At 35.2% G+C, this 21,771-nt stretch overlaps 4 protein-coding genes across 5 annotated transcripts; 2 read left to right on the top strand and 2 right to left on the bottom strand.

The window, feature by feature from the left end:
- Window positions 1–84: 84 nt before the first annotated feature.
- On the top strand, window positions 85–4,895 carry LOC106174877 (uncharacterized). Its single transcript, XM_013556619.2, has 9 exons — window positions 85–273; window positions 433–605; window positions 1,212–1,413; window positions 1,715–1,879; window positions 2,274–2,455; window positions 2,644–2,716; window positions 3,032–3,196; window positions 3,417–3,561; window positions 4,002–4,895. The coding sequence occupies exons 1-9, from the start codon at window positions 165–167 to the stop codon at window positions 4,195–4,197; spliced, it is 1,410 nt and encodes a 469-aa protein (XP_013412073.2). The 5' UTR covers window positions 85–164; the 3' UTR covers window positions 4,198–4,895.
- Window positions 4,468–12,387, bottom strand: LOC106174876 (uncharacterized). 2 transcript variants are annotated; one of them, XM_013556618.2, is made up of 11 exons: window positions 12,284–12,387; window positions 11,594–11,760; window positions 11,220–11,304; window positions 9,991–10,293; window positions 9,184–9,323; window positions 8,795–8,935; window positions 8,404–8,540; window positions 8,060–8,170; window positions 7,828–7,925; window positions 7,462–7,593; window positions 4,468–7,350 (listed from the first exon to the last, which is right to left on the bottom strand). In XM_013556618.2, the coding sequence occupies exons 1-11, from the start codon at window positions 12,288–12,290 to the stop codon at window positions 7,124–7,126; spliced, it is 1,548 nt and encodes a 515-aa protein (XP_013412072.2). In that variant the 5' UTR covers window positions 12,291–12,387; the 3' UTR covers window positions 4,468–7,123. The 2 variants fall into 2 exon arrangements, with proteins under 2 accessions (XP_013412072.2, XP_086857646.1); XM_087001520.1 differs by lacking the exon at window positions 12,284–12,387 and adding an exon at window positions 11,987–12,005.
- A 97-nt stretch (window positions 12,388–12,484) lies between these two features.
- LOC106174879 (dnaJ homolog subfamily C member 25 homolog) lies at window positions 12,485–17,447 on the top strand. Its single transcript, XM_013556621.2, has 11 exons — window positions 12,485–12,630; window positions 12,771–12,799; window positions 12,959–13,024; window positions 13,483–13,536; window positions 13,866–13,920; window positions 14,078–14,184; window positions 14,743–14,883; window positions 15,112–15,176; window positions 15,362–15,569; window positions 16,083–16,148; window positions 16,432–17,447. Exons 1-11 carry the CDS (start codon window positions 12,525–12,527, stop codon window positions 16,552–16,554), a joined length of 1,020 nt encoding a protein of 339 aa, XP_013412075.2. The 5' UTR covers window positions 12,485–12,524; the 3' UTR covers window positions 16,555–17,447.
- Window positions 17,448–17,484: 37 nt separating this feature from the next.
- LOC106174878 (NSFL1 cofactor p47) lies at window positions 17,485–21,697 on the bottom strand. Its single transcript, XM_013556620.2, has 10 exons — window positions 21,515–21,697; window positions 20,867–20,985; window positions 20,476–20,577; window positions 20,233–20,307; window positions 19,774–19,924; window positions 19,480–19,589; window positions 19,045–19,182; window positions 18,670–18,804; window positions 18,407–18,466; window positions 17,485–18,105 (listed from the first exon to the last, which is right to left on the bottom strand). Exons 1-10 carry the CDS (start codon window positions 21,635–21,637, stop codon window positions 17,973–17,975), a joined length of 1,146 nt encoding a protein of 381 aa, XP_013412074.1. The 5' UTR covers window positions 21,638–21,697; the 3' UTR covers window positions 17,485–17,972.
- Window positions 21,698–21,771: the final 74 nt, after the last annotated feature.

Below are 21,771 nucleotides of genomic sequence, written 5' to 3'. Positions count from 1 at the left end.
AAACACTAGCGCCATCTTCAGGGACATTGTTAGTACCCAGGCACAGCAAGCACCTGTTATCACTTACGACATAAGAAGTATAAAACATAGAGAAAACAGTAAAATTTATCAAAATTGTCAGTATAACTTTATTTTATATATAAATCAAATCCTAAATGTAGGAAATGATTATTTTCGTTTTCACAATAAAATATTCTCTGTACTTGTTGACGGCAAGTCGTTACACGGTGGTTAGGGTAAACAACATGGCAGACCGTGAGAAGAAAACGAAAGGTGAGTTTACAATAATGTCAGTTTTTATAATTCTTCCTACAAATCAATTTTAACGGCGTGGTGGGACGTTAATCAACCTCTTGGTTAAAGAAGATTTTGAATGATGGGGTTTTTCACAAACTACTGGGTCATTATCCATTTAAATTATATTATCTTCAGAGAGGAAAGAACGGTTAGTATCAGCTGCACAGAAAGGAGATGCTGACACAATAAAAAGAGTCCTTGAGAACACCACAATCAATCCAGATATAAAAGTGAAACATGAGAAAAGAAGCCCCCTCCATTTGGCTGCCGGGTATGGGCAGGTTTCAGCCGTAGAGGAGCTATTGAAGGTAACAGGCAATATTTACCTGTAATTTGTTCAGCATTCATCTTACTACATGTATTATTTGCATGGTATTATTTCGCAAGAAATAAATGGAAATAGCATTTTATATATACAGCATTAGTAACAGTGAAAACCTTGTTTAATTGTAGTAATTCATATACTGTAGATTTTTTTCATGTTGTTTATTCACATTACATCATTATTAAACATCACTAGTACATGTATATTTAGCTTAAATTCATTGAAGACTTTCATCAGCTGTGTAAGGTGCTCAAAGATTACAATAAATGAAAGCTAGAAATTAGAGTTATTGTTACTCCATTATTGCAATATCTCACAAGCAGGGCTTATCCCAGGGTTGGGGTACAGGCTGTCCAAATCTATCACCTGTTATTTCCCACAAAATTTCAGGGAATCCAAGCAATCATTTTTCAAAAAATTCATTAGGCGTCCAGCAGTCTTTGAAAGATTGGCCATCCAAATGGTGGCTGTCCAAATGATCATGGCTGGATGATTCATTGGGAAAAGTCTTTCTCACAAGATACCTTCATCAGGGAATGAGGGCAGTATTATTATCTTTAAAGTAATCACATATTTTTCTTTGTCACAGGCTGGAGCAGATCCATCACAAACAACAAGTATTGGAAGAACACCTTTGCATGAGGCTACATTAGGGGGTCACTATGATGTGATCAGAGTACTCCTGGACTACGTAGAAGATATCAATGCTCAAGACAAAGATGGGCACAGTGCAGTCCATTTGGCAGCCTATCATGGAGAAGAAAAATGCCTTGAAGTCTTATCAAACAGAGGTAAAAACATCCTTTACATCATAAAAAATTAAAGGATTATTTATCCTCATGTTGTTCAAACATACATCAAAAAACAAATACAGTCTGTGCCAAAACTTGCAAGCCAACTTGGTCAAAGAATCAAGGCTCAAAGTACAAATAATGGCCAGAAACTGAACACATTTACTAAATACTTCCAGCCAAGCTTCAATCTTACTCATACTTGGCCTATGGGCAGTGTTGTTATTTGCAGACTAAAAGCGTATTGAAAAAAAAAATTCAGTAGTTTATTCTGCTGCATCATATCTTCCTTTTGTCCCAGGTGCTAGCCTTTCAATTGAGGACCAATGGGGACGCCATCCTGCTCATCTAGCTGCAATCCGTAACCATCCCAAGATACTGGAACTTCTGTTTGGGAAAGGGGTAGACCTAGAGTGCACCTGTGACCTTGGAAAGCTTCCTCTGCATTATGCAGCTCAGTACGGAGGTAAGTTAATTTGAAAAGATTAATTCATCAGAATTTCCAGCCACCCAGGAATTGGCTGATCCATGACATTGTGGAGGAGGGGTTGGAACAAAAAAGTTGGCTACCCAGTTTTTTGCCTCCCATCCCACCAATAACAACTAAATAGTATGCAAACTTACATTGTGGGCACCATTGTGTCTTTGTTCTCCATTTTTGGGAAGATATATTTTTCAGTTTCAGCCTCTCTGCTCTGGCATGTAAGTACTTAAAATTATCTGTATTTAAGATTACTCCAACATAATTTATTTAAAAAGGGCTGTCAGGCAATTCTTAAATAAAAAGAGATTTTTGGATAAAAAAAATATGGTACCTTTTTAATTTCTTATAAATTTTATTTATTTTGTCACCTTTTCAGGTCTGGAAAGTTTGATCTGCCTGATAGAGCGTGATTGTGATATCACAATTGGTGACAACAATGGCAATGTCCCTGCCCACATGGCTGCCTGGCATGACCACCTGGACTGTCTCAGGTTCCTGGTTAAACAGGGATCAGCAATGGATGTGGCCCAGGGAGAGGGAAAGACTCCTGCTCATGTGGTGAGATAGGATGCCTTACAGTTTCCCGGGTTCACTTAAAATTTTGGTTTTTAGGGGTGTGTGAATATTTTAATCCACTCCCCCTATCCTACCAAAAATTGCATTTATTGTTGTTCTTGATATAAACACACAAACGTAGGTCATTGATTTTATCTCATAATTACTTTCATTATAACTTGACATTTCAGGCTGCATTGCATGGCTCCGTCAATTGCCTTCACTGGCTTTTTGAGAAAAAACTCACACCAAATTATCAAGATGGTAAGTTTATTTCATAATTATCTGAAAAAAGGTCCACAACGACAGGAAATTTTCTGTCTAAAAAAATTTAATGTATGGGAACTCAAATTGTCTATTATGAGGAAATGCTTGTCAGTATGCAGAAAAATACTTGTTAATATGCAAAAATATTTTTTAATATCAAAAAATGTAAAATAGACTTCTGAAATAATAATCAAATATTACTGATATTCTTACTTGACCAGCATTTGCCCACATTGAACCTCCTCGTATGTCTTACGTAAAACCAAAATAAGATCCCACTTTCTGAAAAAGTCAGTGTCTTTTAACCTGCAGGCTATGGCAACACCCCAGGCCATTATGCAGCTGAAGGTGCACATCCCAAATGTTTTAACTGTTATCTGCAACATGAGGGAAGTTTGGACATTGTAAATGACCGCATGGAAACTCCCCTGGATACTGCCCGGCGGTTTGGACATCCATTGCTGATGGAAAGTGCAGGTAAATTGAGATAATTTTGTTTGTCAAGGAAATTATCAGTTTTGACTGAGACTTAAATGGTTATTCTGGGTAAGTTATTCAGAACTTGAAATTCACTAAGCCAATTTTAAAATGAAAGTGACAGTGAAATTTTAACAGCATATTTTCCTTTTATTTCTTTTTGATAGTCATTCACCCTGTGATTCCTAAACTAGTTTTTGGCTCATTTTGTGTTTATTAGTAAAAAATGAGCTTCTATGTCCCCTCTGCGAGGCAAAATGGGAGAGACTGGAGTGGGAAAAGGAACATGCCCCAGCACCAGTGGAAAGAAGCATCATCAGAACTGGTCAGGTGGCTTACACATGCCCTGTTCCACCAAAAGCAAGGTAAGGTTGCATTCACAACAGCTGGCTAACTAGTCCATGGATCAAATATGGCTAACCCACTTGAATGCTTGTTGTATAATCCCCGTGGGTAATCTACTCAGCAACTAATCGGAAATTAGGCAGCAAGCTTTGTAGTAGATCGCCATATTTGATATGCAGATCTGCTAGTCTGCTGTTCTGAATGTGGCCTAAAAGTAGCAAAAACGTAAAGGTGGGCATGGGAAGAGGAACAGGGGCTTAGCCTTCCTATACATATTTTAATTTTTTTTTGTACCACTATGCCCCATTGCAAACCCATATTGTAAAATCCTGATTTTGCTAAATAAATAATATGAACAAGCATATTTTAATTAACATCTTAATTATATATATATATATATAATGGGTATTTTCAAAGTTTTCTAAATAACCATGGTCTTATTCCTGTGTCCTTTTGATAGGCATAAACCCCAAGAGGAAGAAGCTAGCAACGAGAAGACGGATGGTAAAAAACAACCAGCACCAAAAAAAGAGATTAAAGCTAAAGTGTTAACAGGTTCATACTTGCAGAAAGAGAAGAAAAAACTTCCACCAAGAGACCTTACCACAAGATATTTTGGAAATCACATCCAAAGCTCAGATCTCTTCAAGTTTTGATTTTTGAAAGACTTAAAATCATATGCAAAAATGTGCAGAGCATTGGGTTTTGGTATTTGGATAGGAAAACAAAAATAAAAAAAATGTAACACGACCAAGAAAACACATTTTAATGTTAAAACAGAACTCTAGAACACCCCTGGCTTCCCCAGTAGTCTTATTATTCAATTAGTTCTCACAAGCCATGTATAATTTGTTAATTAATAGAATCAATGTCAAGTTCAGACTCACACAAACCCCTCATAGCATTCATATCACAATGTCAGTGGACTGAGTGTTACTGGGCTTTATTTTCAGGAAATGATGCAAATTAATTGCTCTTCCATTGTTATGTGTATCAGTCAGTGTAACAATTTACAAATATCAACAAAGCTTTCATCTACTCCAACTAGTTTTTAATCTTTGTCTACATCAATCTAGCATATTTTAAAATTTTATACATAACATCACAAAGTTTTCTAGATAAAAAAATATATTATTAAGTGTAATCATAGGTATTTTCTTGTACATAATCCTCCATGCAGATATAAGGGGCAACATGTTGGCGGGAAATACTTATGCCATACTTATGATTTTGATCACACTGTCCATACTTTTCACATAAACGCTGAAGCCTAACTTAACCCTTTCAACCATCCAATACACCACCAAATGTTGATGTCTTTTTTTTACAACAAATAAAGTTGAAACACTTTAAACATGATGAATCTGAGTCTTAATCAGTTAACTTGCAAAACTACTTCTTCTCATAATGCCAAGTAATTTTGAATTAAAATTATCTCAAAATAAAGTAGGATAATCTTTTTTAAATAAAAATCCAACACATCTTGTTCTTGTCTATTGAAAATTATCTTGCATAACTACATCTATTTAAAACGCCAAGTAATTTTGAATTATAATCATCTCAAAATAAAATAGGATAATCTTTTTGAAATAAAAATAATCCAATACATTTCGTTGTCTATTGAAAATTATTTTTCTCCATTGGTTTTTATTATAAGTGATATATATATATATATCCTCCTACAAAATCAAAAAATCAAAGCAGGAGCACAACAGACCTTTTAATCTACATGGGACAACTCTTGTAAAACAAGGCAGCAAAGCTGTCAAATGTACAGACAAAAAACAGGAAATAACTATGCACAAAATAGGCTACTGTCATTTGTGATGCAAAAGTACATTATGTGAATGATTGAATCTGACAAACTGCAATGATATGAGTTTATTTCCATTTTTGAAACTTTATTACACAATACACGATGACAAGTTTACCATCATTTTTACAAAATCAACTAACAATATTGTAAAGATGCAGGAAATGTCAAACAAACACTTTTATGTATCTTATTAATTAAATAATGAAACTGTTAACATGCCTAAGAATTAAATCTGAGGAAATGTGAAAAAACAGCATAACTTCTAAAATAATGGTTTGATCATGCTGATTTTCGAACTTGACCTGCGTTTTATGAATATTCATCAGCTCTGTAAATACAAAGCCAAAAAGTAAAACTGCCTTCCATTTATCTTGTTTACAATGAAAGTGCACGGTGCTGGCGACGGCGACGACAGATGCAGGTGATGGCAATATGTACAGACACATCTATATATATTTACTGTACTGTTTGAGAACAGTAAGTGACATGGTTTTTCTTAAATGGTCATCATGGGAGCAGTGCCCAAAATAGGTTTTTTTCAAATTTTGATGCAATATTACATAATGTTTAACAGCATAATGACCATCAATTTTTAATAATAAAATATTAGTATCATGGATATTCAGAAAATGTGACTAGCAAAGGTCTTCAGGCCCATGGAACTTCAAAGTCACAACTTAAAAATGCCAAAATGTAAACAAGACGGCACTGTTCTGAAATGTTTTTTTCCCATTTTTAACAATTTTTTAACTTAAAACAAAATTAAGAGTTTACTGCCATATTTATATGATCAACTAAAAAAATTGATGAGATGGGAAAAATATCAATAAAACAGTGTTAAATGTCCAATTTCTTCCATTCTGAGATTCTGAACATAGTGAATGATTGAATCTGACAAACCTCAATGATATGAGTTTATTTCCATTTTTGAAACTTTATTACACAATACACAATAACAAGTATACCATCATTTTTACAAAATCAACTAACAATGTTGTAAAGATGCAGGAAATGTCAAACAAACACTTTTACGTATCTTCTTAACTAAATAATGAGACTGTTAACATGCCTAAGAATTAAATCTGAGGAAATGTGAAAAAACGGCATAACTTATAAAATAATGGCCCGATTGTGCTGATTTTCGAACTTGACCTGCGTTTTAATAAGATTGATTACTCCTGTGAGTTTCATGACAACAGGTCTATCGGTTTTCCTTGAAATGTGTTAACAGTGTTGCATATATGCTGAAAAGTGAAAAAACAGCATAACTACTAAAATAGTGGCCCGATCATGCCGATTTTGGAACTTGATCTGCGTTTTAGTAAGATTGATTACTCCTGTGAATTTCATGACAACAGGCCTATCGGTTTTCCTTGAAATGTGTTAACAGTGTTGCATATATGCTAAAAAGAGAAAAAACAGCATAAATTCTACAATAATGGCCAGATCATGCTGATTTTCGAACTTGACCTGCGTTTTATGAATATTAGTCAGCTCTGTAAATATAAAGCCAAAAAATAAAACTGTCTTCCACTTATGGTGTTAACGCTGAAAGTGCACGGCGACATGATCGGCGACGGCAACGGCGACGGCGACGACAGACGCAGGTGATGGCAATATGTACAGACACATCTGTGTCTGTACATAAAAATCTTGATGCTGGGAAATATCTAATATATATCATGATATAAAAACCAAGCTGTGTTTCTCAAGCAGAAGTTCATCATATCAGATGAAGGCATGCCGTCTTCCAGTGACAATTCATGTCACAGTTTGTCAAAGGCATCCAGTGCATGCTGACAGGTCCTGAACTGTTCTTGTGCTTTTAACGACATTTGTGAAATAGAGTCTAACCTATTGTGGATACCCTGTATTTTTCCTTTTAAATTCTGTTCTTTCTTTTGTAGTTGGTCGATCTCCTGAAGTTTTCTTTGAATTTGCTGGGATGCTTCTTGCTGTTGTTCTATGGTAGCTGCTAAGCTGTTTGTTAATTCTAAAAAGAAGATATCATTAACATAATTCAGAGCCTGGACAATATCAAGAAAATGCCAACCAGCTAGAAATCTTTCTTTAAAAAAAAAGGGCATTTCTTATAAGTGCTTACTTTTCTTTTCAATGTCCATATCATGAAGCTCTCTTTGGTGAATGTCCCTGTCCCTCTCCATGGCTTTCCTGAACACGCTCCTGGCCTCTGAGGTGCTATATTTAAAGTAACTCAAAATATTCTGTTCGTTAGCTGTAAAAAATGAGAACAAAAAGGCATAATTGTACATATAAGTCACTGTTAACCTTTAAATACACCAATTATGCAAGCAAATGGAAGCAGTTATAAGAAGTAACTACATCAAGTTTGTACTAAGTTATGCTAAATTCAAAACAAGTTGTGTGTGTGCACATGCATGGTGTGCGTAAGTACATAATTATGCATGTGCATGTATTTGGAAATATTCACAAGTACAATACTACTTACATGTTACAGTCCCTTTTCCTGCAGCTGTAGTTACCGTAGTTGTTGCAGCGCTTTTTGCTGTTGTTGGCAGAGCAGTTTTTGCATTTATGGTTAAAGAACTGTAAAACAAATTCAAATTTCTCTTCATAAACAGTCCTCGAAAACTAATTTCTCTTACACTTACCAAACAGATATGATAAGACTTAAGTCTACAAGTTATAACAAGACAAAAGGAAATGTTTCTTTCTCTTACTTTCTTTCTTCAGGTGGCTGAGCTGCAATGTTCACTTTCCACAGCAATGTTGTGCTAGTCTTGGCTTTCTTGGGGTCTGGCTCAAGAGAACTGGAGTTGGGTTCTACAGGGCTGAAAAGGTTAAAAACATTGCCTTATACTGCACAGGATAATGGTGTATATGTTTGTGGTAATTTGGGATGGAGGAGACAAAAAACCCTTGCTCTGCATTTAAGCTTTTGACTCTCCTTTTATTAACATAATAAGTTTTTAAATAAGGGAAAATATTTATATACATATTTTCAGTTCAAGGTAACATGCTTATAAGCACACTTGCAATTTCTTGATATAAAGTCAAATATTACCACTTAATGCTGGATCCAACATCCGTCTCTGCTGGCATAACTGCTCTCTTCTCTGATGTCATTTTAGGCGACTCTCGGATTTTTCTTGATGATTGACGTGGTGTACTTGGGGAGTAGAGACCTCCAGAGTTTGATTGCTAAAACAGATTTGAATGTCAGATTGAGTATTTAAACATTTTTATATAAGAATTTTTACTAAAAGTTGATACATTTTTATTCATATTGTTTTACATCATGACTCAGAAAAAAAACCTTTGGGAGACACTTTTTTTTGCAACTGCATTAAAAAAGTTGAAAATAATTCATTTAAAAACATATAACTTGGGCTAAATTAGGTGGTCTTGCTGAGAATATAATTTGTACTTCCACAACTCTTGTAAATGTTGCCTACCATTCCTCCCAGTACATCTATGTCTGAAGAAGTATTTTGATTCTGTTTGTGGGTTTTACGCTGTATTACACGCAAATCCTGAAAGTACTTGGACAGCTTCAACTGCCCACAGTCTATTGCAACATCTAAGGGCTTAAATCCCTGAAATAATTAAAAATATCAGACTGAGTCCATATTTGAATCCACCCTAATTTTGATTCTTTCATCTTAACTTTAAGACAATGAACTAGCATGGCACATGGTTTGCTGCAAAGCAACAGTCTTTAAATAGCACCAAAGTCAACACAAACTAACAAAGAAACAATCAATTAAATGCAAACAGCATACAAATGAAAAGATCATCACTCAAAGTGTGTAATATTCAATTTGTTCTCCAAACTCATACTTACCTTTTTATTCTCTATATCTGTGCGTGCCCCTGCCTCAATAAGAAGTTTGATTCCATTCATATTTCTATCATGCTGACTTAGGATATGGAGGGGTGTGTCACCCTCAGCATTCTGGCTTGATAACAAACTCTTCAAAAAATCTGGAATAATATGGGAAACATATCACAGGAAACACACGTGTGTGTGTGTTTGGTCATGAGTATGTTTGTGTATGCACGCATATGCATCTTTATATATATATATATATTCACACACACAAAGTTTGTGGTATGATACTGTGTTGGACTGTGTCATAATTTTTGTGTCTTAGGTATTAATACATTTATGTGTTGTACAACACTTCAGGCCATATGAAATAATTAGCTATACGTAAATCCAATGTTACAAGGTTCCCCAAGTATAGCAACAATCTGTACTGGCAAACCATACCATTTGTAACAATGTGGCAAAGCCAGTTAACTCCTTCAATCTAAAAGTGTACACAAAGGGTCATTCAGAAAAGATGATCCATACTAACTGACAAGTGCCGTCGCTGCAAGAGCCTAGCAATTAAACCTCAGAGCTGAGATTTAATCCATTTAATGACGCATGTGGAGGTGGGGAAACCATCGGGAATTAGCAGTATCGCATTTGAACAGGGTTCCGTTCAAGTCAGCAGATCAGTTAGCACTTGGATCATCTATTCTGAATGGCCCCTAAGTCTGTGCATGTGGGCCTGTGTGTCTCTGGATGACAGTGACAGTGGGTGGCACTGGGTGCTCATCAGCAAGATAAGAAAAAATGAAGGGAACATTGTATCTGTCCTACCATCGCCCTTTCTCTTTCCATGTCCCACCATGGCTACCAGACATTCATAATGAAACTCCACTTTAGGCACTTCTTTGTGCAGCAACTGACAGCAGGTGTGGACAGGGGTGCAACCAGAGAGATTCTTCACCAGTAAAGCACTCTCCATAGGTGGGACCAGTTTCTGAAACTTCTGCAGAGCCTCTTTAGGACACGTCTCCTGCAGGCAGTAGATGGCCCTGTGCAGTCCCGTATCACCTTCAGTGGTTTGCTGTGTTGGCTTGAAATCCTCTTCTATTAACCAAAGAACGGCAAACACCCTTCCTGAAATATGTGCATTGTTTAACGAACTAAGGCCTCATTCACATCGAGTTGAACCATGGCTCTACAAAGCCACGACCTAAATATGGCGGATGTACATGAAAGGAAAACCGCCTAATCTTTTAATAGTCTCTCCACCTCTCACACGCCTCCCCATGCGTCGTCCCTGCGGGGGTACATTCATTAAATCTCAGCTCCATTGCGACGACACATGGGGAGGCGTGTGAGAGGCGGAGAGACTATTAAAAGTTTAGGCGGTTTTCCTTTCATGTACATCTGCCAGGTCGTGGCTTTGTAGAACCATGGGTCAACTCGATGTGAATGCGGCCTAATACTCCAACTATAATCATAAGGGGGCATTCAGAACAAGATGATCCGTGGACTAACAGATCTGCAGATCAAACATGGCTGACCCACTTGATAGCTTGTAATATAATCCCCTAATGGACACTGACTAGATTACCCACAAGGATTATGCAATAAGCTTTCAAGTGGGTCGGCCATATTTGACACAAGGATCTGTTAGTCTGCGGCTCAACTTTGGTTGTGAACACTGCCTAAGACACATCAAGATGTAAACTTCACAGTACACTCTGAGGGGTCCTGACATGTAGAAATGCTCCAGGACAGGAAGTTTTACTACCTTTCACAATTGCTACACAAGATAACTTCCTGCTCCTTAATGTTAAGTTAATCTAACAGCCATGTCCAGCACAAAGCCTCCTTTTATGTGATAGCCAGGTTATAAATTGTCAATTTCTCTAAGTGGATTGGTCTAGTTAATCAACCCCTAAATGTAAAGAGACCTACCTAAGATAACACTGTAATTTTTGTTCTTTCCCAGGCAGGGATGAGTTTGAGGGATAAATGAAACATTCAGTGATCATAGATTATCATTATATTTAAAATAAAAAATAAAAATATCCTACCTAATGCACATGCCCAGTGTATCATAGGAAACTGATATGCTTCATTGGGATCAGGGATAACACCTTCTTTCTTCCATTTTCCATCCTAAAATTCAACTTCCTTTTAAAACATCGTAATTTCTAATGACTGAAAATCAGGAAGTTACTATTAGAACATTCAGAAACAAGGCACAACATTTAAATAAAGCCTGGTCCAGCCAAGGGACATTTTAATCTAACAACAGAGTTGCCAACTCTACGCATTAACACATATTCTTTCACTTTGTATTATTCATGACATTCATGTTATGCTATTGTTGATAAGAAATAAGGCAACAGATGTACAAATTCTGAGTGCTGACATGTTGGCAACTTTGTAACCAGTCCACATTTACCTTTGTGTAGTCATTGATACAGTCTTGCAAGTCTTGTAACAAGGATTCCATCATTTCCTGGTCTTCCTCTGTGTCTATACAGTTGACAACAGCCAGGAGTAGTGGATGATGTCTCACTGTACAGCTACTCTTACAATATGGAGGACATCTCAACAAACCCGAGGAACCTTAAAATAATAATAATCATAGATGGGACTTGAATGCATTATTTTCTATGTGAAATAAAAAGCTAGTAGTTGCTCAAGATATTTTCTTTCATTCTAAATCATGTAACAGCAACAGGTTACCTAGCTGTCATCTTACAAAGCGGAACAAGTTTTAAAATACTAAGGCTTGGGTTCTTTACCAATAAATCACCCTCTTTCTCTTTCAAAATACAATATGATTCATTACCCATTTGCACATGATAAAATAACTGAAAATTAAGGGTAGTTGAGACTACGGTGTAACTGTATTAATGCCACCATCACTTGCACTAGCCCTGATTGATCTTGGCTGAGATTTCATGATTGCAACTGGATGTGACAAACATAGACGGACATTCGGAGAACCACCCAGTGCATTAATATCTATTCTAGGAATACTTGTGATGCTCAGCTAGTTCTATGATTAAGGCAGGTGTACTACTGGATAATGCATGTATCAAAGGATGCATTTTTAGAATAATTACATCCTGTGTACGGTACTCACCGGCCATGCTTGTGCTATATTTGGAAACAAAAAGGGGTCACGTAAAACGGCTGTCGTTATAGAAAAATAGTTTGGTGTGACGATGTGTATTGAGGCTACATTACAATATGATTTCAGCATAGTCGAAACATGTGTTTTATTTTTCTATTTACATGCCTAAATATCTTATGTTTTGACTTGCTGTAAAGTACACCGGCATTATTTGGTGACGACAATAAGAAGCAGTTCGTGGCGCAGAAGGATGGAGGTGAAATATCTTCTGCTGTGCATTTGGGGCTTACAAACGATTTCGACATCGTTGGCGTACATAGAAGGACTATACTGCGGTTTGGAGAACTGCTATGATGGTAAAACCCCCTGCTCCTCCCCTCTCTCTCTCTTTCTCTCCCTTTCATCACACACACATACTATACATACACACACTGTAATTAACAATGGTGTATTCGCTTATACATTAAACTAATTCAAGAATTTTATTTCTTTTCAGTTCTTGATGTTGACAGAGATGCAACGAAAGTAAGTTGTAGTTGTATAGATTATTCTCATAACAACAGGCACATTGTTAAATTGATATTAAATTGGATTTTTAAATATATCAACAGTTGTGGATCATGTTTTCTGCTAAGTTCCAATATTTATGACAGAGGTATTGACTTCTGTTATGTTCTTTTTCAGGGTGACATCAGTAAGGCTTACAGGCGACTGGCCAGGAAGTGGCACCCTGACATGCACAAAAGCAGTGTAAGTTACTGTACCTGGGTTGTCAACTACCATGACTCACTATACCTATGAACACAACAGTATCACTTATCAGTCATTTGGGTAGTCATAGTTACGCAAAATTAATCAGAACTATTGAATATTAACATTTGGACACATCATAAATGAAAAATACATGAAAAAAATGTAAGTTGGTTAGAAAATTAACCTATGCTTCTTTCAGAAAAAAAAAGAAAGGATGAAAAAAAATTACTAGTATAACACCTAACTAGTGTTATACCAAACAATAATCAACCTGTAGTTTTGGATATATCAGAGTGTTTTGTAATCTTGTCATTAGTACTTTTTTTTTTCACTACCTTTTTAATTTCATTACTCTGGTAGTTAAAAGATTTTTTTTCTTTTTGCATTGGTGGAATACATAAATCTCTTTGTAGGGCATAATATGTGATAATATTGTTTAATGGGCTTCATTTCAGAAAGCAAAGGAGAAGGCTACACTGCAATTTCAGAAAATTGCAAATGCTTATGAGGTAAGGTTTTTACAGACTTTTTCAAAGGCTTGGATGTTGAAAATGAAATAGATTTTAACATATACGTTGCACCCTTTTGCAATTGATCAGTTTCTTTTTGCAAGATTCATAATATAACATTAATTTATCTTCACAGTGATAAAGGTTTCAAGTTCTGAATGACATCACTGTGGTAATGAAATAGTTCCAGACTAATTGTTAGTCCTAACATCTGGTCCCAATGAGAGCTGATACTTATTCATTTTAGGCATCTTTACTTGTTTATCATATAGTATTTTGTTTATTTTTAACATTAATCAGTTGACCTTGTACATTAATACTTATTTCAGATTTTGACAGATGAAGAGCAAAGGAAGGACTATGATCATATGTTGGATAATCCAGGTACTTAAGGAACATCACTCTCAAAATGTATAAAGATTTTTTTAGGTGTTGCTCTACAGCTTGTATTCACACTCTCTTTAAAGTGTTCAATTTAGTGCACATTTTTTTTTACTTCATTTATACTTGTTCTAATCAAATCATCTACTCAATATTTTAGATGAGTTCTATTCCGTATATTACCGCTACTATCGCAGACGCTATGCACCAAAAGTGGATGTCAGAATTGTCATTGCTGTTACACTTACTGTCATCTCTGTGGTACAGGTAAGTGTGAGATACCAAGATCATGGTGAATTATTTGGATATTCTGTTTGCTATGTGTTGCCCTTAAAAATTCCAATTTTATGACTGAATGTCTCTGTTAGCATAAATTAAATTTGTGGAGTGCATATTGAGGTTAAATGGAAGGTGATGGAGAATAATTCAATTTTTATCCCTTGATCCATTTTAAAGGTCAAATTGAGAAATAATACTAGCTCTGTAGTGTTTGTAAACTTACTGTTCTACTTTCCTGACAGGACATTTTCATATTTTATTTGTACACATTTGGGGTCTTTATAAGTGTCAAGATTTTAGAGTCAGTTGGTGTGGTTTTTATAGGTGAAACATAATTCATAAAAAAGAATCTTTAAAATTGCTGATATCTGTTTGTTCTTCAAAATTCTTCTTTTTATAAAAATAGATCCACAGATAGAGATGAGCAACATACCCAGCTGGTGGTCTGTGGCCTATGCCTCTTTGAACTTGAAGGAAATTTTAAAAGAAAATTTAACAAATGAAAAAAACTTGTCAATGACCAGACAGAAATATTGCATGTTTCAGTACCTTGGCCAGATGAGTAACTACAACGCTGCCATAAGATATCTCATCCAACAGCCAAAATACAGAATGCGAGCTATGGAGATAGCAAAGACTGAAGGACTGTTACAGACAGACAAGAAAAAACAGAGAGGAAAGTCAAAGGTAAAAGCTGTAAAAGCTAAGTGCAGTAAGCCTAAAATGCTGTTGGATTAATTGGTGTGAATTATGTGATTATACTTGTACTTTTTTGATGGAAATCTAAGATTGTAGGTTTAATAAGTTCTACAGGTGCATAAATCACAAAGCTTTTGAGTGCCTCAAGAAATGAAAATAGTGTCTTTATTATTCTCTACACAAAAACATACCTTAAACCATATTTTACCATTGTAGGAAGAAATCAAAGAAGAAGAGGAAGCAGTTTTGAAAAAGGTTTTAACAGAAAAAATGGATATCAGGTGACCTAATAAAGTTTTAATTTATTTTTAGTCACAGATTGCAGGTTATCAACATATTTCGGCAGATTACATATTCACTCTTTTTGTATGATTCAGACATTGCAAATTGAGATATATATATTAAGATATTAGGATACACCCGACATGAATATCCATTAATGTGAACTAAAATGATGTTATTTCAGGGGCGGTTACAGCAAACCAGACCCTTACAGTGTCCTGTGGGTGCAACTGATCTTGTCTCCCTACAATATTTTGATGTATATACTCTGGTGGGGGAAGTGGATCTGGAGGTTCACTATAAAAAAGGAAGAATATGGAGAAGAGGAGAAGTTGTATCTCATCAAATCATATTTGAAAAAATACAGTGGGCTTACAAATGTGCAATGGGAGGTTAGTGATGGCAAACAGTAATTACAGGAAAAAAATCAGCAGCTGCAAGCTTAATGTTTAATGTTCACAATGACCACCAACTGTCTGGTTAAATACTTCTTTCTGTCACACAAATTAATTGCTTTGGTATCAGATAAAACACTACCAGAACTTAGTTAAATGAAATGATAGTGCAAACTTTTATCCCCTCCCTTCCTTTTTTCCTTCTGGAATTGTGTTTTTGTTAATATTTTTTAATAAAATATTGTTTCTGTTAGGAAGAGGTCCACATAAAGATCTGTCAGTATTTATGCTTTAAGATTTTAAGACTTGTACATAATATTTTGGTCAGATGGCTGAAAGTGAAAGTATGTCTAACACTCAAGTTTTTGGTCATCACCTTTAGCCATGTTGACTCTTTCAATGGCCCAGTCTTTTTGTAATTCACTTCATTCTCTTCAATCCAGGTAGCCTGTACATGTGTTGGTATGAAGATTTCCAGTTGGATAATATAACTCTAATTTGGTTTTTCAGTCTCTTGAAGACCATCAGAGAGAAGACTTCTTGAACAAAGAGCTGTGGATTTTAGAGAAATTTCAAGTAAGGCACATAAACGTAATAATTTTAAGTGCACAAAATTGTCTTGCGAATAATGGAAATATTTCTATTATAGCTTTGCTCTGGTATGTGTTAAAGTGATTATAATTTTGATATATTCATTTTATCCATAGCAATCTTTAACTGATATAAAGGGTTCAATGATTCAATGAATTGATATTCCATTGGGACAAATACATAAAGAAGGAAACTGTTCAACAAATTATAATGTCATTGTTTTATCAAGAGCAGCACTGGAAGTTGCATAGTATTACATTTTGTTTAGGAGTGGAAAAAAATCCAGGATGAAGAAGCCAAGGCCAAACTGGCAGAGAGTGCCAGGTACAAAAGCTACAGAAGATTCATGAAGAACCATGGTGTGGGACAAATGACATTTGGACCAGAATGACCCAGCCGTGTTCAGCCGGACCTCCTTTGTATGCAGAATTTTACTGATAGGCTGAAATATGCCTCGGTCTTACAGCCTTTTCATCTAGCTTATCAGGTGCTATGCATTCCTCATACCCACTTACCCAGAATTTTTCTGGAATCTCAGAGACCTCCTAGAGGTATTTGGTTAGCTAAGGTGAAGGTTGCTTTTATCTCATTAAATGGTCCACATTTGTGCACTGTGGATTTGACCTAAGCTGAAGTGCCATGGAGTCCCTGTACTTAGTTTTAGATATGCCATGCATTCCGTATGCCAGTGCTGATGTGGCATGATTGGTAATGTTCTGAATGTTCTACACATTAGGTTTATCAGCTATAGTCACCACTGTGGTAGAACTTGGGCGACGGGATAATAATATTTTGGTTCTAGGGTTAAGTTTTAACCGAAAAGAAAAACAAGAAAAAATTTAACACTTTTTAGATTCAATATGAAAGATTAAAGGCTTAGTTGGTTTTGATAAGAATTTTTTGTTAACAGCCCTCGAAGATACTCCAACTGTTATTGTAATTAAGCTCAGATACTTGGTCTTTAATGGACTCGAATTTTTATTGTGAGCTATTTGGACTAAGGATTCTTGCAGGGTGGTTCTCATGTCCATTAATTTATGGTAGTTAAGAGTACAAGTCACCCTTGTTAGAAAAACAATAGGCATTGATGTCTGAATTAAGTGGAAATTGAAGAAAAAAAGAATTATATGTTATACTGTATTACATGATTCTTACATGTTCTTGTTGACACCAAAGATGTTTCCATGTCTGTGAAAGGATAATGTAATTTTTAAGCATTGAACATTTTGTTTAGAAAGAGTATTAACAATGAAAGTTACAAATAAAGTTCCTTTTAGACTTTTAGGTTTGACATTTTTTTGTTCAAGATTCCAAGTCAATATTTCACTTCAGAGAATTTTAATCTTTTGCTGAATACAACATGTAATGCAAATATTTTGAATACCCTTGGGTAAATATAAATGATTTCAGTGGATTCTGCATATCATTTTTACTTTGATAAATTAAAAAAAAAATGGAATTGCCCTTTTTCCTCATAACCAGCATCTTCTTTACACATACCTTTTGTGTTTTTTTTTTTAATCCATTTTAAAGAATTTGTCAATAAATATTACCAACTAATACATTTGAATGCATTAAACAGATGTGCTTATCATAGCACCTGCAAAAAATTCTGCCCAAAAAAGGATGCCAATTTTTAAAAAAGCTGTCCTTTCTTTGCTTACAAACTGTCCAAAATGGCCAGCATTCCACACATAAACCCACACTAGCTTTAATGTCATAACACTGCCTCCATGTCCACATTGTTACAGTTACAATATGCAGTAGTAGTTGTACGCTATGTTATTTGTGCACCATTTAGTGTCTTATTTACTTCATTCTTTGCACAACTACAGCATTTAGTAACTTGGCATCTGCTAAAGTTTGAGTTTCATCAGTCAGTTCTCTGTTTGGAAATGTTGTCATGAGAACAAACTGTGTTCCCTCCATCTGTGGACGTGCTCTGGGACAAATGTTAAGGAAAGCGAAATGGACTTTAACATAAAAAATATCAAAAATTGTGGGGAGTATTTGAATTACTAAACCCAGACAGCATTTTTGTAACAGTGTATTGAGTGGAAAGAAGAATATGTTTAACACCACAACTTGGCTAAAACTATAAATCTGCTAGCCAAATATGCCAGACGAGTAGTAGTACACATAAAAATACAAACTAAAAATGGTGTGTTAATATAACTTGAATCTCTACTGTTGGCTTCAACTTGTGATAAATAAGTGTAGAACTTGTTTTAATGAAAGGATACTTTAAAATATAGTTCCGTACATCACTGATCTTGTTGGTATGATTAAATTTTGCTAGTAGTCTGAAATGATAAACAGAAGCATTTATTGATGGTTCACAAAAAACACAATACATAATTACCACATACAAACTTTAAAATTGAATACTATTTATTATTATTTATTTCGTTTGAAACATTAACATCTAAACCTATAAAAAATATGTGATAAAGCACTGCTTCAAATCATGACTATTTTAACTCTGTATTGCCCCCGTTTCCATCACCTTCCTCCATCTGCCAGCCTGATCTGTATGCCTGTGGTGGGCAGACTGCTGTCTACCTCCACTGAGTTCACTGCTGCTGCCTCATTCTGCTGGTTGACATCTGGAGAACTCTGTGTGACTACAGTTGGAGCAGCACTGTAAATATATTATATGTTATGTTACAGTTATCACATAAGGCCATGCTGGGGCAAAATTTTAAATGAAATATTGACGTAGCGCTAGCAATTTTTTTTCGTTTAGCTAAATTACCACTTTTCTGTCAATCTGTTATCTAGATGGTTGTAATTGGACTAAAAGATTCAGATAAAAATGATGAAATATGTGGGGGCTTTATACTGTAAGTTCTGCTATTCACTGATTGTGATTTATCCTTACCTTCCCAATCGCTGGCCTTCTCCAGAAAATGCTTTCAGTTTCACTTTTGGTGCGACAAATTCTTCTTCTCTGTGGTCCTCCATTTGCAGATCTACTTCTCCTCCTTTAGCTAGCTTTATCAGCTCAAGTGGCACTTGACTTAAATAAAGCAAAGATTTCCTTTCACATAAAATTCACAAAGAAAACAAACATGACTCTTTCCTGCCTGAGTGGAAACTACTGATCATTTGTCTGTAAGCCACAGTTAAGATTCGCCTCAATATGTCACAAAAAAATTATAAAGCTTTAGCAAGTATAACATCATAATCTTAGTTTCCTTATACAAAAGTAATGAAAGAAACAATATACTTGTTAACATTTACTAGACTGTTTTTGGCAGGAAAATATTTGTCACTATTATATACAGCAAAATATTGTGTAGAAAATTCAACTCACCCTCTGTGAATAGAATTTAAAAACTCTTTGTTTTGAGGATCCCCATAATCTCTGAGAGGGCCATCTCCTACACTGAAACCATTCTTCCAAAGTTTCAATACAACCTGAATCTGAAATGACAAGTCTTCTTATTATATGCAACATTTCAAAGCATCCACGTGTTACACCCAGTGTAATCTACATTCTGCTAAACACATGAAAATAAACACTTTTTTCTCAGATAAAGGTGTCAGCCATACATTCAACAGGTTTAAAATATTAATAACAAACAGCCCCCAATGAGTCCCCCTTTACCTCCTGTGGTTCCTCTTGCAGTGCTTCTCCCACAACATTTGTTGGTTCATTCTCCATCTCTCCTAACTTGTACCCTCTCCCTCTAAAAGCTGCTGTCTTTCCTGCTGGTGCAGCAGCAGCAGATCCTGCTGCCATTTCTTCTGCACCATGCCTACAAAAAATACATATTTCATGTAGGACATTAACTTCAAATTTAACTAAGGATTACTATTTACAACCAAGTTCTGATTCCTGAACTTAGGGAAATTAACCTGTATTAAATATGACGGATTTTTGTCATATCCACTGATACCTTAGAAATCATAAGACAGCCCGATTCAGGTCAGTATCTTTGATGATAAGAAAAAACTTTAAAATAAATTTAAACAATTAAAAGGAAACTCTTTTTTTCATATATTACAACATATGTATACATAATTAACATTGGATTTGTATACTTATACTCCAGGATCTACTTACTCTTTAGCAGATTTGAACAAGTCCTCCACAATTTCAGAAGATTTCTTTTTGGGAGGTCCAAGAATTTGTTGTCCACTAACATTGAAAAGGAATAAATTACAATGGAAAGTAAATTTGAAGAAAAAAATACTACTCAAAATCAGAAAAAAATTCCACAGCAAGCTTTTAATCATCCATGAGCTTCAGCATAGTATGACAATTTAGTTACAGTAATCACCAAATCTCAACAACCAGTTCCCTTACCTGCCTCCTTCATCTGCCCCACCAGCATAAAAGGCCTGACCCTCATTATCTGCTGGGTTTAAACCTTTGTTTATATCTGACAATGTAGCAAACTGACTGCCACTATAAATGTAAAGAATAATAACAATGTGAGTAATACATGTATCAAGCAGAAACTGGTTTTGTGTCTGTCATAAATATATAAACATATGTAATTGTGACATCTATTTTTTTGGTGAAATTTCACTGGGTGGTGCCAATAATTGTGTGGAGTGACATCTTACAAAAATTGATATAATCACAATATCTATATTTTAAATGTGGTTTATCAGTAATTTCAATTATAGGGCAGGCGCAATGTATTGGAAAAGATTTCTACAATGTAGATATGATATGTTGTAACATATTATACCTTCCAGAGGCATACTGTTTACTTGGTGCTGAAGGAGCTCCCACTTCTGCTGTTGCTCCTGCATCATCACTATCATCACCCCCATCATCATGACTCTCAAAGAAACTTGACATGGCAAGCTGTAATAGCAAAATACTGTACTGATAATCACTGATCTATCGGAAATTAGATGTTAATTTTTTTTAAAATAAGACACTGATCTGCTTCCAATAACAAAAACATGAAGATTAGATTTTAAAAGTCACTTATGGTGCATGCCATAGCTTACTGAAAAACTTTAATTACAACTTCACAAGGCTTAAAATGTATAGATATGTTAATTTAACAAAAAACATGTTAAAATTGTCAGTATAATATATTATTTTCGATTGTATTTTTAAATATCTCTGTATATTTCTTTTAGGATTTTGTTTTATACTATTTTATTAGTTTGGAAGTCAAAATAAACTTTGAACCAGCCACCTGAGTTGAGTAACTCATTCCCGGTAACATCTGTCCACATGTTCTACTCTTTCTGCTAATCCTTTTGTTATATAAATTTTTCGTCGACTGATTTCTATTTTCTAAACCTTCCACAAATGATGCCATTTTCTTTTCATTTGTTAATACACCAAAAGCTCTAAAATGACTGTGGCATTTATGTGATACCTGCAAATCCCATCCTGCAGCCTCTAAGTAAAATTGAGCTCTCTCAGCATCTGCTCCTGTGATTGCCGAAAATTCACTGACAAGAGAATCGTGATCAGCCATTTCATCTATTGAACACAGCATCAAATGGCATCCGTCTACACACGTCAAGACAGGCTTGCTTTGTCTTTCATTTCTTGAGTAAAAAAGTGGCATTACGCTTTCTAAAATATTGGAAGGCAAATAAGAATATATACTTGGAATTTTCAATTGATAAT

The sequence above is a fragment of the Lingula anatina genome, chromosome 1, assembly GCF_051362555.1.
Source record: "Lingula anatina isolate TDL-2025a chromosome 1, LinAna3.0, whole genome shotgun sequence".
Taxonomy (NCBI): Eukaryota; Metazoa; Brachiopoda; class Lingulata; order Lingulida; family Lingulidae; genus Lingula; species Lingula anatina.
Note: the sequence above shows the minus strand (reverse complement) of the source record. Positions and strands in the feature narration are given on the sequence as shown.

Coding starts and splice junctions, on each gene's coding strand:
- LOC106174877 (XM_013556619.2), top strand. CDS start 165: ATGATTATTTTCGTTTTCACAATAAAATATTCTCTGTACTTGTTGACG. Junction 1,414..1,714: donor TGAAGTCTTATCAAACAGAG/GTAAAAACATCC, acceptor CTTTTGTCCCAG/GTGCTAGCCTTTCAATTGAG. Junction 2,456..2,643: donor GAAAGACTCCTGCTCATGTG/GTGAGATAGGAT, acceptor TTGACATTTCAG/GCTGCATTGCATGGCTCCGT.
- LOC106174876 (XM_013556618.2), bottom strand. Junction 8,541..8,794: donor TAGATGTACTGGGAGGAATG/GTAGGCAACATT, acceptor AATCTGTTTTAG/CAATCAAACTCTGGAGGTCT. Junction 8,171..8,403: donor GTTGGATCCAGCATTAAGTG/GTAATATTTGAC, acceptor TAACCTTTTCAG/CCCTGTAGAACCCAACTCCA.
- LOC106174879 (XM_013556621.2), top strand. CDS start 12,525: ATGGAGGTGAAATATCTTCTGCTGTGCATTTGGGGCTTACAAACGATT. Junction 13,537..13,865: donor AAATTGCAAATGCTTATGAG/GTAAGGTTTTTA, acceptor TACTTATTTCAG/ATTTTGACAGATGAAGAGCA. Junction 14,185..14,742: donor CTGTCATCTCTGTGGTACAG/GTAAGTGTGAGA, acceptor TGCATGTTTCAG/TACCTTGGCCAGATGAGTAA.
- LOC106174878 (XM_013556620.2), bottom strand. CDS start 21,637: ATGCTGTGTTCAATAGATGAAATGGCTGATCACGATTCTCTTGTCAGT. Junction 20,578..20,866: donor AAACAGTATGCCTCTGGAAG/GTATAATATGTT, acceptor TTACATTTATAG/TGGCAGTCAGTTTGCTACAT. Junction 18,805..19,044: donor GAAGGCCAGCGATTGGGAAG/GTAAGGATAAAT, acceptor ATATATTTACAG/TGCTGCTCCAACTGTAGTCA.